At 43.3% G+C, this 15,800-nt stretch overlaps 3 protein-coding genes across 6 annotated transcripts in view; 2 read left to right on the top strand and 1 right to left on the bottom strand.

Annotated features, from left to right (window-relative positions):
- mus201 (rad2 superfamily protein mus201) overlaps positions 1 to 7,996 on the top strand; it is a 48,758-nt gene extending 40,762 nt beyond the window's left edge. For all 4 annotated transcript variants that reach the window (XM_070531542.1, XM_070531541.1, XM_070531540.1 and 1 more), the window contains exons 10-12: positions 1,778 to 1,966; positions 3,117 to 3,207; positions 6,302 to 7,996. In XM_070531542.1, the coding sequence (XP_070387643.1) occupies positions 1,778 to 1,966; positions 3,117 to 3,207; positions 6,302 to 6,457 (436 nt within the window). In that variant the 3' untranslated portion in view covers positions 6,458 to 7,996. The remainder of the gene's footprint in view (positions 1 to 1,777; positions 1,967 to 3,116; positions 3,208 to 6,301) is intronic.
- Positions 7,904 to 12,382, bottom strand: MED11 (mediator complex subunit 11). Its single transcript, XM_065438663.1, has 4 exons — positions 12,223 to 12,382; positions 12,016 to 12,097; positions 11,795 to 11,935; positions 7,904 to 8,708 (listed from the first exon to the last, which is right to left on the bottom strand). Exons 1-4 carry the CDS (start codon positions 12,223 to 12,225, stop codon positions 8,518 to 8,520), a joined length of 417 nt encoding a protein of 138 aa, XP_065294735.1. The 5' UTR covers positions 12,226 to 12,382; the 3' UTR covers positions 7,904 to 8,517.
- Positions 12,383 to 12,586: 204 nt separating this feature from the next.
- The window catches only part of Cul4 (cullin 4), a 50,587-nt gene continuing 47,373 nt past the window's right edge, over positions 12,587 to 15,800 (top strand). Inside the window, exon 1 of the mRNA XM_070531543.1 lies at positions 12,587 to 12,986. Within this exon, the coding sequence (XP_070387644.1) occupies positions 12,734 to 12,986 (253 nt within the window). The 5' untranslated portion in view covers positions 12,587 to 12,733. The remainder of the gene's footprint in view (positions 12,987 to 15,800) is intronic.

Here is a 15,800-nt window from a genome sequence, read left to right as displayed (position 1 = left end):
ACTTATCAGCCAGTCAGTTCCTGTCTTATCTGTTCAGTAGTAATGCTCTTGCCATGATATCTTATGTGCAGCAAGCTTTTGCTGCAGAGAAATGGCATTTTTTTTCCGTTTAATTTCATCTTTTCTTTGTTGCACCACATGCCAAGGCAATATCCAAGTGTCGTGTAAGTTAATGCTTACTTAGTCGAGGGACAGCCCAGCAAGATCTTTATGGAGAGGTTCATTTTCCTATTGACACATATATACAGCTGACTACACTTAAACGGGACTCGAAGGGAGAGAAAATAGAGTTCCGCATTTGAGAAGTTTTAATAATATATGAAGGATGCATAAATGATGAAATATTGTTTTATTTCAAAAGTGTCAAATGTTTTAATTTGTCTGTGGTGAAAAAAAGATGTTATTGTACCTTTTTTGGACTATCACAGCTTTCGCACAAGTTATTTGTGCATGAATTTTTGGTTTTTGATTGACACCATCATGATTCACAGAGGGATGCGAAAACTAGGCAACCTGAGTGCTGCAGAGCAGCCACTGATGCCACGACAGTGCTAATGACTAATGCATTGAATTTTCTTGGCTATTTGGCATCACCACTTGAAATTCTTTTCAACCTAATCCTCATTCATATGAAGTATGACAGCCGATGAAGTAGGTGCAGTTTTGGTTCCAGTTCCATTTAACCGGAGTTCATGACAAGTATCGTTCAGTTTAAAAGAAGTTTTAAACATTGTTCCTATGTGTGGCCAACCAAAGCTGTTATCCTCGTGCTGTTTATCCTGCATTTCCGTTCAGGTGAGTTTAGTTTATCTGGAGTACACTGTATTAACGGGACATCATAGTCATGCCAGCTGAGTACTATGCCATTTACCAAGTGAGCTTCATAGTGCAAATTGTTTGCTTAGCAGAGGCATACACAAAACTTTCACTCTATAGGTTTTTGTACATTCTATGCTTTCAATATGCACCCTAGCTATCCGAAGCTGCTTAAAAGTAGAACTTCCTGCTTTTATTGAAGGAAAGTAAATTGTTTAATATTTAAGCACATGTTGCAGCAATGCTAAATGCTCCCTGATTTTGTGCAAAAAAAAAAGATTAGAACTGCAGGACTTCTTGAAAAGCAGTGTTTCCTACTGTATACATATTTGTGCTAACTTTTCCTTAACCTCTTAGTGGTCATTCTTCCTCATTTTCTTTTTGCCGGAGGAAAAGAAAACAGTTGAATTGCACTTAAAGGTACTTGTATGTGAAGTTACAATATAAAAAATTAGTTTAATTTAGTCTTGAATCTCAAGACGAAATTTCTGTGCTTGTTACAAAAACCTAAACTGAACATCTATTGCAAGAGAATGCCTTTACTGTATCCATTCACGTTTTGTCATAGTACATCCCATGATTCAGAAGGCAAATGTTATGTCCTATAGCAGCCTGTAATACATTTAACACATAGTTGCAGAGATGTCTGCAATTTGCGCACCTGTATGGATGCAACTGAATGAGCTCCCTAGTGTGTTCAGCCTCATTCAAAACAATGTGAGCAATGGATTGTTCTCTAATGATAGATGGCAACATGCCGACTACTTGCACAACTACACATGGCGTGTGAAGCAAGCTTCCTCTTGCTTAAGCATCCTGTTCCAATTTAGGAGTTCAGAACTGATAACTAAAAACCAATACATTACAGAATCCTAACTAAGAACCAATACATTACAGAATCCCGACAACCGGATAGAAAAGTGTAAAGCACATCACCAACTGTTTTGCACATGCCTCACAGCGCTTGGCTTAATAAGGCTAAGGAAGAAAAAGTCCAGCCAGGCAGCAAGACACGATCGCACCTGGTGCGCCTCTCTCTGGAGCCTGGCTTCCCCAGCAGTCGGGTGGTGCAAGCATACCTTGAGCCCACCGTGGATGACTCACGCGAGACCTTTTCCTGGGGCACGCCGGACCTGGATGCTTTGCGAACATATCCTTTCAAGCTTGCGCGACCATCACCTTTGGGCATATGCATATATATATATATATATATATAGTCATATCATAAGAAGCCAACAAACACTGACACCAAGGACAACATATGGGAAATTACTTGTGCTTAATAACTTAAATAAAGAAACGATAAATTAATGGAAATGAAAGTGGATGAAAAAACAACTTGCCGCAAGTGGGGAACGATCCCACAACCATGTGAAGGTTGTGGGATCGTTCCCCACCTGCGGCAAGTTCCCAATCCAGGTCTCTGAATACCTCCTGTAAACACGCTGTGAATTGCATTGGAGAGATCATATCTCCCTGCCTGATGCCCTTCTTTATGGGAATTTTGTTGCTTTCTTTATGGAGGACTATGGTAGCTGTGGAGCCGCTGTATATATCTTTCAGTACTTTTAGATACAGCTCGTCTACGCCCTGATTCCGTAATGTCTGCATGACTGCTGGGGTTTCGACTGAATCAAACGCTTTCTTGTAATCAATGAAAGCTATATATAAGGGTTGGTTATACAGTATTCCGCACATTTCTCTATCACCTGATTGATAGTTCGAATATGGTCTATTGTTGAGTAGCCTTTACGAAATCCTGCCTGGTCCTTTGGTTAACAGAAGTCTAAGGTGTTCCTGATTCTATTTGTGATTACCTTAGTAAATACATTGTAGGCAACAGAAAGTAAGCTGATCGGTCTATAATTTTTCAAGTCTTTGGCATCCCCTTTCTTATGGATTATGATTATGTTGGCGTTCTTCCAAGATTCCGGTACGCTCAAGGTGATGAGGCGCGTATACAAGGTGGCCAGTTTTTCTAGAACAATCTGCCCACCATCCTTCAACAAACCTGCCATTACCTCATCCTGCCCAGGTGCCTTCGCCCTTTGCCTAGCTCCCAAGGCATAGCCCAGAATGTGGCCCCTCAGATTAGCCACAAAGCAAAATAGGTATCGATGTTAGTGGTGCAACAGGGATCTTTTTTATGAAGCAGAGGTTTCCAGCACAACCCATAACCTAGACATACCCATGTCAGGAGAGCTGAGAATACCTATCTGTATGGGTTTGGACTACAAAACTTCTCTATTGTCTCCAAGTCACAGATTGGTGAGAAATATCTTTAACTGCACGTGATGCACGTATGCAAACCAGAAACTTGGCTGGAGCCGGGAAAAGCTGGATGACCTCTTACTGCCAGTGCTGAAGCGGATGGGTGCAAAGCAAAAGCAGGCAAGTTTCTTTCTTCACTTATACGTATGTGAATGCCAAATCTTCTGGAGCGCGATCACACAAGCTGCTCGCTTTTCCGAGCGTGCAGTTGCCCTCTCGTGATTTTCGGGGCACTTTGCTGCAGTATGTGCAAACGTCGCATTCCTGTCAGTCTTCAGACTGAATGCACTGTCTTCTAAGAGTAGAACGGGCGGCAAAGCCATTTGCTTCGCTGTTTGCTTTGGAATGAAGGGCCCTTAATTTCACTCACAGCAGACAACATACTTGGCATCTGCTTGTAATGATCTGCTGGTCAGCTTGTCGCTCGGCCAACCTTAGTGGCTGGCGTCGCGGGCCGAATTTTTCTACAGTTAAATGTCGATATAACGAAGTAGGCAAAATTTGAATGAGAAAATAATACATTTTGATGAATTTGGGAGTCGAGTTGGTGACGAACTATACGGTTCCATGCTTTGACGATATCGTCCCATCGGCATTACGAATTAAGCAAAGCCAGCCACGTTTTCGCGTGCATCCCGCTCCGCGGCTGATGGCGTTGCCTGCACTGGGACGACGCTATCATGAAAAGCGCTGGCAGCGAATGCTTCGTCTGCCTTTCGCTCCAACGGGTCACCGAAACTCAAGATTACGCAACCTCCAGTACTAAACGTGAGAGAAGACAGCTTAGATGATGCCACACCATCTTGGCACACCCACTCTTTGCATACGCAAGATGCAAGGTGCGTGGCTACGTCTGCACTCAGCCGCGCTTACAGCCATGCGCAGCTACAGCCGAGACGCGCGCCAACTCACTGTCCCCTCTTTTTCTTTGCTCACGCGGGAAAGCGGCACTTGTGAAGCCACCATCTTTCTTCTCTCACCCTCGCACACTTTGACTTGCACCTAAAGCGTAAAGTGTGCAGAGCACAATAGGATCTTATTGCACCTGGACTTTATGCGGCTCATGATGTGGCTCCACTTCGGCGGTCGCTCATGTCGTGCCAGGAGTGATTTAAGAGGTGCGTTTGCAAACAGCCGCTTGTAGTTCAATCATTTGATCATCTGCATCTGTGGAAGTTTCCATTTATTGTCTCGGCATTCCCTTGCGGCAGAAGTGAAATTTTGTTATATTGAAATCGCACACAAATCCACTTCATTAAATTGAGGTTCTAAATACATGTTCTATGAACAAAAAGTTATGAAAAATTAAATACTTTGTTATGTTGAAGTTCATTATATCGAGGTTTAACTGTATATGAACATGCACTCCACTGCCACTTTTGCAACCGCTTGGTGGGTATTTTTGGCAGCCAGTGAGCCAGTGCCCCTGGGACAAAGAAGAAAGTCCTTTGTGCTCTCCCATTTTTCAGAACCGAAAGTGTTTGAAGTCCTTTAGGCAACGCATCATAGTTTTACTTTTTGCCGGTTTGTTTTCACCTTGTTATCACTCTTATGTAGTTGTCACTTGATGCAAGCCATGCTTACAGTATCCAAAGTTTTTTGAACGTTGTCGCCATTCTACAGTGCAGTGTGAGTTTCATTTGTGCTCGCTGTGCGGCTTTATCACACATCTGCTTTCGCACAACAGTGTGCTCATGCTATCAAGTAATCTATAGTTCTTGAACGTAACAGTACTGTAGTTTTTCTGAAAGACGGGCCCATTGTGTATCAATTTGTAGGTGTGCTAGTAGATGATAGTGGTACATTCTAGAATTTACCTTGTCGCCAGGAGCACACCTGGAAGATTCGATAATGCACGAATGCATAAGTGAGCAGACTCCAGTGGCTTTCGTTCGATTCGATGACATGTTAATGCTAGTTGCTGTCATTGTGATCGAAGTGTTGTACGTCTTTCTGGGAATAAGTTCCACCTCCAACACAACCTGTCATTATCAATGTGAAGGTCATAGGTTAGTGATGCCATACACGAAGTGGCCAAGCTGATATAACAGTGGTAGGCCAGTTGCAGCATTTTCACTTACAACCAACAGCAAGGCCAGCAATAAGACAGCTTTTTCATGCCGCTGCTGTATTTCGCGCGTGTGCTTGCCCTAAGGACTGAGCCCAGCCAAGCTCCGCTTTCACCAGATGTGGCTGTTATTTCATAAAACGGGCAAGCAGGCTGGTGTTGAGATGCGCAAAGGCCCAAGTGATTGTCCTTATGCGACGACATGAATGAGCGGACAAGGTGTAAACATGCATTAGCAGACAACCAATGACGCTGTGCGCATGCGGTACCACCTAGTGGCTAAGGGAAAACGAGGCTATTAAATTGTTTTAACTTTCATGCACAACTTTTTCTGCACAGATTATATGTTGCAAAAGCAAAAGAGAGATTTTTTCGTTATAAAATTTTTAGTTTTTTAAGCTCCGGAAGCATTCTGCTGTTAATGTATCATTCCTGGTTGACATTCCAGTTGACGCAACAGGGCTGCACTCATTTGTTGATGCTCTCCCTCCCGTTCTCGTAAATTTTACAGGCAGCCTACTTTGTGATGTTGGAGCCACACCAATCGTTCAGAAAGCGAGCTGTTTGCATGATTGCGCCCCTCTATATTAAGCAGAGGGAATGGTAATAGCTGCACAGTATCTGGAACATTTGGTGGTTTTTTTCAGTGTTTGCCCGATTAAAAAAAAAATTTTTTAATGTATTTGACCTAGCACCTTGTTACTCAAAATGTCAAGGACAGTGAAAAGGGGGTACATAATTTGTCACTGACATTTGAGGAGATCACTTTTTTTGTTTGCCTTGCATGTTGATCACATTCATAAGTGATCACATTCACACACGCGTTCCCTGTAACATGGTGTGCCTATTGTTGTGTGTACTGACTGTCATGTCAGTAACACTCCTTGGTGTTAATTGAGATAATTATAGCCACAGGAATCATAAAGAAATGCCAAGCTATAGTTGGGAATGGCACTTACAAGCATTAAGAACTAGCTTTTCTATTCAACATTTATTGTCATAAGACACTTGCATGCATGTTTTGCCATTGCGGCTTCTTCATATTGCTCAAGGGAGTGCATAATAGTGGGTTCATTACAAAAAAAATTTTTTTTTGTTAATTTTGGTGCTATTAACACTACCACATCCTTTCTTGCACTGCTGTAGACTCGTATGGACCAATACCTGGAGGCTTGCCAGGCACCACCCAAACCCAAGCTGTTCCCGAGCAAACGGCTTACTAAGGCCATGGGCAAGCTGGCACCAGCGAAAAGGGCAAAGATCGAAGGGCCACAGCTTTCCGAGGATAGCGATTCAAGCTAACAGGAACAGAAAGGATACACTCTTGTTCAAGCAAGACAATGGTGCAACATTGAATGGTGCACTGGGAATTCAACATGCCTCCTACATTACTAAAACTGAAATAACAGCTCAGTACATTTTCATCTGACGCTGTAGTCGCATACCATTTGCTTTGTGTGAGATAAGTATTTGAAGGCAGTGCAGCGGAAATAATGAACTTTTTGGCAGCACAATGTTCACAGGAGTATATACACCAGTAAATCGTTTCTCACTAGTTAACTTAATTTGTCAATTAATGCTTCATTACGTTAGGGCACACATTGCAGTTGCAGAATACAAGCCAATCAGTCCTCAAGGCATGTGTACAATTACTGGGAATCCTGAAACCAACACTGGTTTCAAGATATTTCTCTTAAAGCTAACGAAGAGATGCCATTGGCATTTCAGTTTGTATTTTACCCAAATGGTATCCATCACACATTGTGGGAAAAAGTAGAGCACTGATGCATTTTGTGTAGAGTTTGAGGACAAGTTGATGTGTTCTCAGCAAACAGGCTTCAATTCTGCAAAACTGAAAGAAAGTTGGCAGTTGTTCATTACTAGATTGCACTCACAGTCAAGTTAACAAACCAGTGCTGACTCACAACTCAGTTTGTCTTTGGGAAAACATGGTACATATACATGCCAGCTAACTACCATGTTTGATTCTGTAACTGCAGCATGCGCCCTAAGGTGAGCATATCATGTTTAATTACTGAATAGGTGAATATCTCATTTACTGAAAGTAAGCCATTGCAAAAATAATAATAAATTAGTTTCAGAATACATTATCTTTAATGTGCTGTCTTTTTTTCATTTGAAGCGAGTGATATACTGGCAGTAAGCATGTTTCCAAAATGAAGTGGTGAAAATGCATGTCTACATCAAGTGTTTAGTAATTAACAAGCAGAAACAGAGCGTGCTGAACTGTGATAGGACATTGTCCCATCCATGGAACTTTGAAACAGCAATAGTGTGTATTACTGCTGCTCTGCCCAGTTGCGTAATCAGTTAGCACACTAACACTTTTTCAAAGACCCTGCTTTCAGTTCGATTCAACAGCTGCACCACATGCATATCATGTGTTTTAAGTGACATGCATTAAAAAAAGTGTTGCCCAAAGGCTGCTTTGCACATTGATATATCTCAATTTGTTATGCACATCATTTGTATAGAATGGTGCCTTAACTTTTGTTGGCCGATCAGAACCACAGCTTGCAAGGCTTGTAATGAAAATTGTTTGCTCGAACTTACAAATGCTTTTATGATGAATTGTGCCAATTAAGATTTTGCATGTTACGTGTGCTTCAAAACACAACAAACTTTTTTGGTGTGGTACATCAAGTGCCTCAGCAAAATATGGAATAGTATTGAGCCTTTGATTATCAAGCCCAATGGGCACAGATCAGATTTCTCACAGCAGAGATGTGTAAAGACACTGAATGCTTTTATTTTGATCATCTTTAAGACCTTGGCACAGCGGGTAATTAATGACAATAAAGGCAGTTCTACGCAAACTTATGTACATCTTAGTGTGCTTTCATACTGTACAATGAAGAACTTCTTCCAATCTGTGTGCAGCAGAAACTTCCCTCAGTTAATTGCATTTCTTTCACTTCTTTCAAATAGGCTGTGAAGTATAATGAAACAAGCTTTGGACAGCGTCTTATTGTGTGTGCTAAATTAACATAGACATTCGTGTCACGCAACTTCTTGTATTGTTTGGTTAAATAAAAGCTTAAATAAATGAGGGCTGAAGAGCTCTCACAATAACACATATTAAGCTTCAAAAAGGAGTATGATGAACTGAATGCTGTATATAAGTGAGGCTTAAATATCAACTAGGTGGCCTGCATATCACAAGTGTTCGTTTTTCCATATGTACAAATCCTAATTGTAGAATGCTACTTTTCGCACTGCCTCCATGTGCACAAAAACAGGTCACTTCTGCTGAAGCTTCATGCACATAAACACAACTTCTTCACAATGAAGGAAAGCCAGCACCACCACAAGGCACATATACACGCACTTCCGCCTAGTTTTCAGGAATCTTGCTCCTGTTGAGGCTGTTGCATTTGTTGTTGAATCGGAGGCTGCTGTTGTGGCTGGTCCTGCTGTTGCTGGTGGCGCAGGCGTTCTAGTTCGTTCATGCGTGAACGGGCGTGCTCGAGTCGATGAAGAGCCATGTGAAATACTTTCTGTGCTGCATAGCTTGAGCCTTCATGTGGCTGCACTGTAAAGGAAGACAGATGCAATTCATTGCAGGGTAACGTTCATGACAGTAAATACTTCATCACTGACCTTTCCGGTGACATTGTTTAGGCATGCTAGCGTGAACGCATTACAGCCGACTACATGAGGCTACAGTGCCATAGCCCAAAATAAATATTAATGCCTCCCTACCACAACACATGGAATACAAAAAAGTTGGCTACGGCTTAGCTCAGATAACCCTGGATATGCAAAGTGAAAGCTTGGTTTAGCCTAGTTAAGTCTTGATTTCACTTTGATAACCTTTGATTCCGCTGTAATTATTATACTTAGGTATACAATCATCGTTAAGCCAGGTATGATGACTGTGCCTGGGTCTGTGGCTAGACATGACTGATTAGGCTTGGGTAGACAAGCATTATTCGACGGTGTGACACCTGTTGTGCCACAGAGAAAGCACAAGTGCTAGACATGCCGAGAGACGCCGGGAACATGCACAGTGTCGAAGCACAAAGGGACAAGGCGGCAACGCGGTCACTATATTGATCTCGACAGTGCGACGCCTGTTGCATTCCGGACCCTCTCCAGTGAAGCAGCTTGCAGGGTAATATGCGCGGGGTGGTCAGACACTGCTTGGCGATGATGGCTCAAAGCCTCCCGTGCACCGCTCACAGAAGACGACCTGGCCTCGCTCGCATTGACTAGACAAGCACGGCGCTCCTTTTAGCCAGGTGGTGACCCAGCTGCGGAAAGCGCATGCGCCAAGCCGACGGCGGCGGCAGAGCTCGCTGTGGCAAGTCACGTGATGCATTGCCAAGGCTACGGTGCAGCTGCGGTCAAATTGCTGGCGACGGCAAAATTAGGAGGCTCGTCACGGTTAGTAAAGAAAAGTGCACTCACAGAGAGAGTAAAAGGTAAACATGCGGCAGATATCTGCCTGGTTGGGGGCAACTGTATTAAAGAGAAGTAAAACTCCAACTAAATTTAATTTTAAAAACCTGACGTTTCGGAGCCCGACTGGCTCCTTCCTCAGGGGTGAAATGGCACGAGGCGTAGCAGTGTTTGTATGCGCGCTTTGGCAGGCACGCAGACTTGTTTCGTAGACCTTGAGCATAAACGGCAGGACTCCAAGAGGAACTGCCACCAGTGGTTGTTTTCTCTCCGAGATGACAGCACCGTTGGGGCTAATCCGGTTATCCCAAAGCTTGTAGTGTTCTATCACAGCGCTGCATTTTCTGTTTAGGTGGTGAAGGTCATTCTTGTGTTGATGAATTCTTTCAGTGAAGTTTTTAGTCATGCCAATATGCTAAGTGGCGGATTCGGTGCAGGTAATCTTGTACACAATGCCCTGCACCTCTTCAACAGGAATGTGGTCTTTTGGACGAATGAAGAAGCTGCCAATTGTAGAGAGGCTTGTGAGCGACGTCAACCCCTGCCCCTCTCAGCACGCGAGCTTATGTCTCGCTGACGCGTTGAACATATATTATCGAGGCATGGCGCTGTTGCATGGGTGGTGCAGGCAGCCTGCCGTCTTCCTTTCTTTCTCATTTCGTCAGTGGAGGGCGCAGTGAATAAATGCCTTTGTGTAACTGTTCATCCCAAGCTCACAGATTGCTGTGTTTTTTTTCTCTTCCTTCTGGAGGTGCGGAGACGAGCAAATTCTTTCGGCTCTCTTGATGAGGCTTCGGACTACAGGAAACTTGTCGCAGGTGGGGTGATTAGAATTTAAGTGAAGATATCGTTCTGTACGAGTTGGCTTCCTGAATATGGAAAAGGAAAGGCGGCCGCTCTTTTCACGAGCAAGGATGTCCTTTCTTAGATGTCCTTGTGAACAGAGAGCGACCAAACCTTTCCTTTTTCATATTCGGAAAACCAACACATACAAAACAATATTTTCACTCTAATCACCCCACCTGCCACAAGTTTTCTGTGGTCTGAAACCTCATCAAGAATTTGTTCATCTCTGCAACTCCAGAAGGAAGAAAAAACACGGTGATCCATGACCTTCAGATGAAGGGGTGTGCCTTTCAAAGGCACACCCCTTCATCACACCGCGCCCTCCGGCGGAACGAGAATCAGAAGACGGCAGCTGCCACACCACCCGGGCAACGGCGCAGTGTCTCGATACCATATGTTCGAGGCATCAGTGAGAAATTAGCCCGTGTGCGGCGAGGGGCATGGGTTGACGTCGCTCACAAGCCTCTCTACAATCGGTAGCCTCTTCCCTACTCCAAAAGACCGCGTTCCTGTCGAAAAGGCACAAGGCATTGCGTACAAGATTACCTGCACCAAATGCTCCACTTCGTATATTGGCATGATTAAAAACTCCATTGAAAGAATTCATAAACACAAGAATGACCTTCACCACCTACACAGAGAATGTGGCAGAACACTGCGAGATTTTACACGCAAGCATAGCTGGCCAGCTCTTCAAATTCGCAGTGTTTGTCTGGAGCCGTGAAGCATTCTATCTGGCACAAAAGTTGTTTGTCTATCACTAAAGTTGCTCATATTTGCATTTTTACACAGTTATTCTTCGGAATTTTGAGAATGACAGCCCACAAACAAATGTCGTGAAACAAAACGACAGCGCGTGCGTTTTATGTTAAATCTTCTCGGACTGGAATATTAAAAGTGCGAAACAATAACAAAAGATCGGCCCACGGAAGAGGCCGCGTTTCCACCAGAAAGCTCGCCTTCGTGCATATATCGTTTTGCTTAGACCCCGCGGTGCTCGCTGCGCGTAACCCGCGTTACCGAAGTCAAACGTCACTAATTTTTTTATCACCGGATTAGCCCTGACGGCGTTGTCGTTTTGAGAGAGCAACCACTGGTGGCGGTTCCTTTTGGAAGCTTGGCACATCCAGAAGACGCCGGGTAACATCAATCGTTAGTCAGGAACACTTCCCGCCGTTAACGCACAAGGTCTACGAAAAGTGTCTGCGCGCCTATCAAAGCGCCAAAAACGCATCCGAACACTGCTACGCCTCACGCCATCTCAACCCTGAAGAAGGAGCCGGTTGGGTTTTTTAAAAATAACCTTTGATTGGCCCTTCTCTTTAATAGAGGGATTAGTTTTGAAGAAACGAGTGTTGCTGCACCACATACCAGTGGAAACTTGCGTAAGGTAAAGTATATGTTTTGTCAGAGCAGCTTCGACATTCTGCAACGTAGTCAGGAAGCTCGACGTATTCGATTCCACTTGCTTCATGCTCGGTTTTTCCCGACTAAGCTCCAAGCACGCCTGACCTGCAATGCGATCGAGTAGACTATCGGTCACTATTAACTCGGTCATAACTCGCAATTACAAAATTTTCAGGGCTAGTTACCTGCGCTCTGCAAGGCCGTAGCAACCTCCTTCTCGATCTCTTCAAGTTCCTTGAGTTTCATCTTCAGAGTTGTCATTGAGTTCTGCAAAGCGACAAACGCCGATTGTTACTCAACTCCTAAAGCGGCTACTTGTAAGCGTAAGGTTTCTAGCCATTGCGCTGAAGAGTTGTGACCGTTTAAAACACAAGCATGAATACAGCACTTACCATCGTCGATTCTTAGTGGTAAGTTCGACAGATACAGACGCCGGTGTATTCACTTTTACCATGCAGCTGGGAAAAGCATTCACGCCGCTTTGACAAGGCTTTGATCATATGCTTTGACGCTAGCTTTGATCTTGAACACGGACCTGTCTCGGCTTCGTATATCTCGTTCTAGATGTTAACAACCATCAAACCCATCAAACAACAATCTTGCTTTATAATAACCCAATCAATCGTCAAACATGTCTGTGCCAATGTCGTCATTCGTGCACTAGAAGTATTTTTGAAGTGGTCCAATTTTATTTTTTATTTGGAACAGTTTCTTTCTTTTTAGCCAAAAGGTGAGCAGACGGCTACACGGCGCAAGAAGCGTTACGCAGATTAACCATGTGCTCCCGTCTTCGGTCGGCCATCTTTAAATCTTCTATTTTGATGTGTGCAGTGGAATTTCGCGTGTGCCCGGTCGCCTGCAATAAATAAATGCAGCGCTGAAAACACGGAGCTATGTGCGCATATGTCAGCCACAAGCACGTTTATCACCAGTGACGAACCGAGCACAGGCGACCAGTCGGTTTTCAGGCGGAGAAAATTGTCGGGGAACCAGTCCGTCTCGGAGCGTCCGTGCAAAAGGGCATCTTCGATGACGGACACGACAAAAAGAGTCATGTACTCGGCATTAGCAGGCTCCAATGGCGTCAAGAAGACTGCTTCGCCAATGTCCAACAACAAGCCCAACTCAGCCAAAAAGCTGGTCATCAAAAACTTCGGTAAGCCCGAAAGTTGTCTGTCCGACAGGCGCCTCTCGGTTCCTGCGCGTCTGATTTCGCATCGGTGACTCGCACTTCTCAGAGACTTCTGCGTGGTGAAAATGGATATTGTTACGTATACAATGCATTATTTTAGTCGCCTTAACTTTGGGTGGCCGTTGCATGACACTGTCACCTCAGTGGGCGACGACCACAGTCGCTCGTCAGAGCGGTTGCAGCGGGCTTACGGACTATCGCCACACCGAAGTCCCTTCATGAGCGTAGGCGAGACTTCCTTTGGAACGCAACCGTTCGTTTTAAAAGTTTACTGCAATATAGTGCGCGCTAAATGTCAGCTGGGAATCGTGGTATGACGCCTATGTTGCGTCTTTTCAGTTGCGATTCCCCTTAGTGTATAAACAAAGGCACGGGGAGAACAAACGTTGGCAGGCGTTGAAATTTATTAACAACATGCTAGCGAGAACGTGCATCTAACGTGAGCTGCAGTTTCAGGTATACTTTGCATATATTTGTGGATGGATAAATAGTGTGACAGGAAGTGAAACTTCGTCGTAGCCTTCGCGATAGAACCCCGTCAGTGAGCTACGTTTGCGTGTTCTTGCGATGCAAGTGAGCTTTGATGGCGCGGTGACCTGTCGTTTTACTTGCCTTGTGGTGTTGAAGGTAAATGAAAAACAGCGTGTATGCTTATCGCTTGTGTTGCAGATGCCGCATTGACAACTCCCTTTAAAAAGTAAAAGGATATGTTTCGTTTGTCGCACCACGTTATGCGCGCTGACCAGCGCGTCGTGATACCTGCATGTCACTTGCTGGTTTGCTTTTGATGTTGAGTACTTGACTTCCTTGTATATGTAACGTAAATAATATTCTGAAGGTTTCGTTTTGTCTGTCCACACATGGCCTGCTCAGATGGCTTTTGCTGACGCAATTAACGCACATGTGATTCCTGAACTAGTTTGGTAACTAGTAGGCTTCTGTGATATAATTTCTGGTACTGTGCGTTGCACTGGTATAGCGAAGTATCAGTGTGAGTACCTAGTTATTGCTGTACTTGCCTATTCGAAAGCCTTTTTTTTTTAATTACATATATAGCACTCCGGGGGGGGGGGGGGAGCGAACACTGTTGGGGCCTTCGTGTGCTTTAATAACTAAAGAGCTAAGGGAAGTTCATTGGGGTTTACTTTGAGAAATCCATGATTGAGTGCAGAGACATCATATCACTAATTGAAAACTAGCCTTGTAGATGTAGTAAACATGAAGCCCGACATTATCATAGCTGTTGATATGAATAGCATCCAAGAGTGCGAAGGACACTGACTAAGCATTGTGTGCTGTTCGTCCCATTTGGGGTTGTCTAAATCAGTGTGTTCAATCCCAAGTTCTAATACTGTTGTAGTTATTTTTAGAGCTATATGAATGCAGCACATACAACTGTGTCTGCCTATGCTCCTGACAACATGTAGTAAGTAAACTCTGTAAGTAAGTAAAAGTAAGTGAGTAAGTAAGTAAGTGTAAGTAAGTAAAAGTAAACTCTCTTGTAAGTAAACTTCATGCAGAACACAATAAAAAGTCTAATAAACGATTTTGATCGTTTGATGCACTGTGAGCAGTGTTGATAATATAATTTTTAGGAGTTTGGCTAGATCTGGGAGAAAGTATGCAGCTTTTTTTTTAGATTTGGGACAGAAAAACAAACAGACCATATTGTTGCACTGATTGAAAACTGTTGAGAGGTTTTAGCAATGAAAAATGTTTTATTTATAGAGGTGATATCTAGGATTTTTCATAACAGTGATGTTTAAAAAATATATCGCGCTTGCGACTATGTATTCAATTATATTTTTTTTATCTGACAGACTTACGATTTGTTCAAGAAAAATAACTGAGTTTGGACCACACACATTTCTGCACCAGCATTATTTGATCATTCAAAAAAATATGTTTTGATGATCCAAGCAGCTCACATACTTGCCAAAAATGGTATTTGCCCAAATTTTTCTAACATAATGCTGAAAGAGAATGTCACATGGTGTCACTTGGTATGGATCTGACAAAAAATGGAAGTGTCTCCATTTTATGCCAACATTTTTGATAGCTAAGCTGGCAAATCCACTTTCATGCAGCTGTCAATATGTGCAAATCATTCCTTCAGATTTGTAAAATTAAAGAAATTCTAGATCACTTTGCATAGGATTACTCTACATTAACATATCACTCATTTTTATGAAGTATATAACGTAAGAAGGCAGTACAGAAATTTACTGTTAACTGAGTTAGAGGGACACTTCTATAAAATGTGACGGCTATAGAGTCCTGGAACATGATCACCTATTAGTTGTATTGCATGATCATTTATGGCTGCATTGCAGCCACATCCTGCTTTGCATTTCGTATGCAGTAGCTGCAACAGGAAGGTGAAGTAGTGCATTCTCATCTCTCATGTTTTGGTCTAAATATAAATGTAGTGATTAGTTTTGGGTGTTACAGAAGTACCACATAATGCCCGGTCACACGGGGCACTTTAGATTGTGGTCAAGCCCGATTGGGATAAAATTTCTCCATTTCAATTGGCTTCCTTCCACAGCTTGTGCAAAAGAACCACTTGCAGCGAAGAAATTAGATTCCAGTTGGGCTTAAGCACAATCGAAGGTGCCCACGGGACACCCATATTACTTTGCCAGCAGAATTTAACATTTACAAAGTGTGAAAATATGGCTGGAAGTTAGGCAGGTATGCAGCTATGTATAATAGAGGGCAGCTCCTAATGCAGAACATTAAATGTGTGCACGCCAGGTTGTGAAAATACAAAAAGAA

Source organism: Dermacentor albipictus, chromosome 1, assembly GCF_038994185.2.
Source record: "Dermacentor albipictus isolate Rhodes 1998 colony chromosome 1, USDA_Dalb.pri_finalv2, whole genome shotgun sequence".
In the NCBI taxonomy this organism is placed as follows: Eukaryota; Metazoa; Arthropoda; class Arachnida; order Ixodida; family Ixodidae; genus Dermacentor; species Dermacentor albipictus.
Note: the sequence above shows the minus strand (reverse complement) of the source record. Positions and strands in the feature narration are given on the sequence as shown.

Coding starts and splice junctions, on each gene's coding strand:
- MED11 (XM_065438663.1), bottom strand. Junction 11,936..12,015: donor TACGGCCTTGCAGAGCGCAG/GTAACTAGCCCT, acceptor ATCGCATTGCAG/GTCAGGCGTGCTTGGAGCTT. Junction 8,709..11,794: donor CCTTACGCAAGTTTCCACTG/GTATGTGGTGCA, acceptor CTTCCTTTACAG/TGCAGCCACATGAAGGCTCA.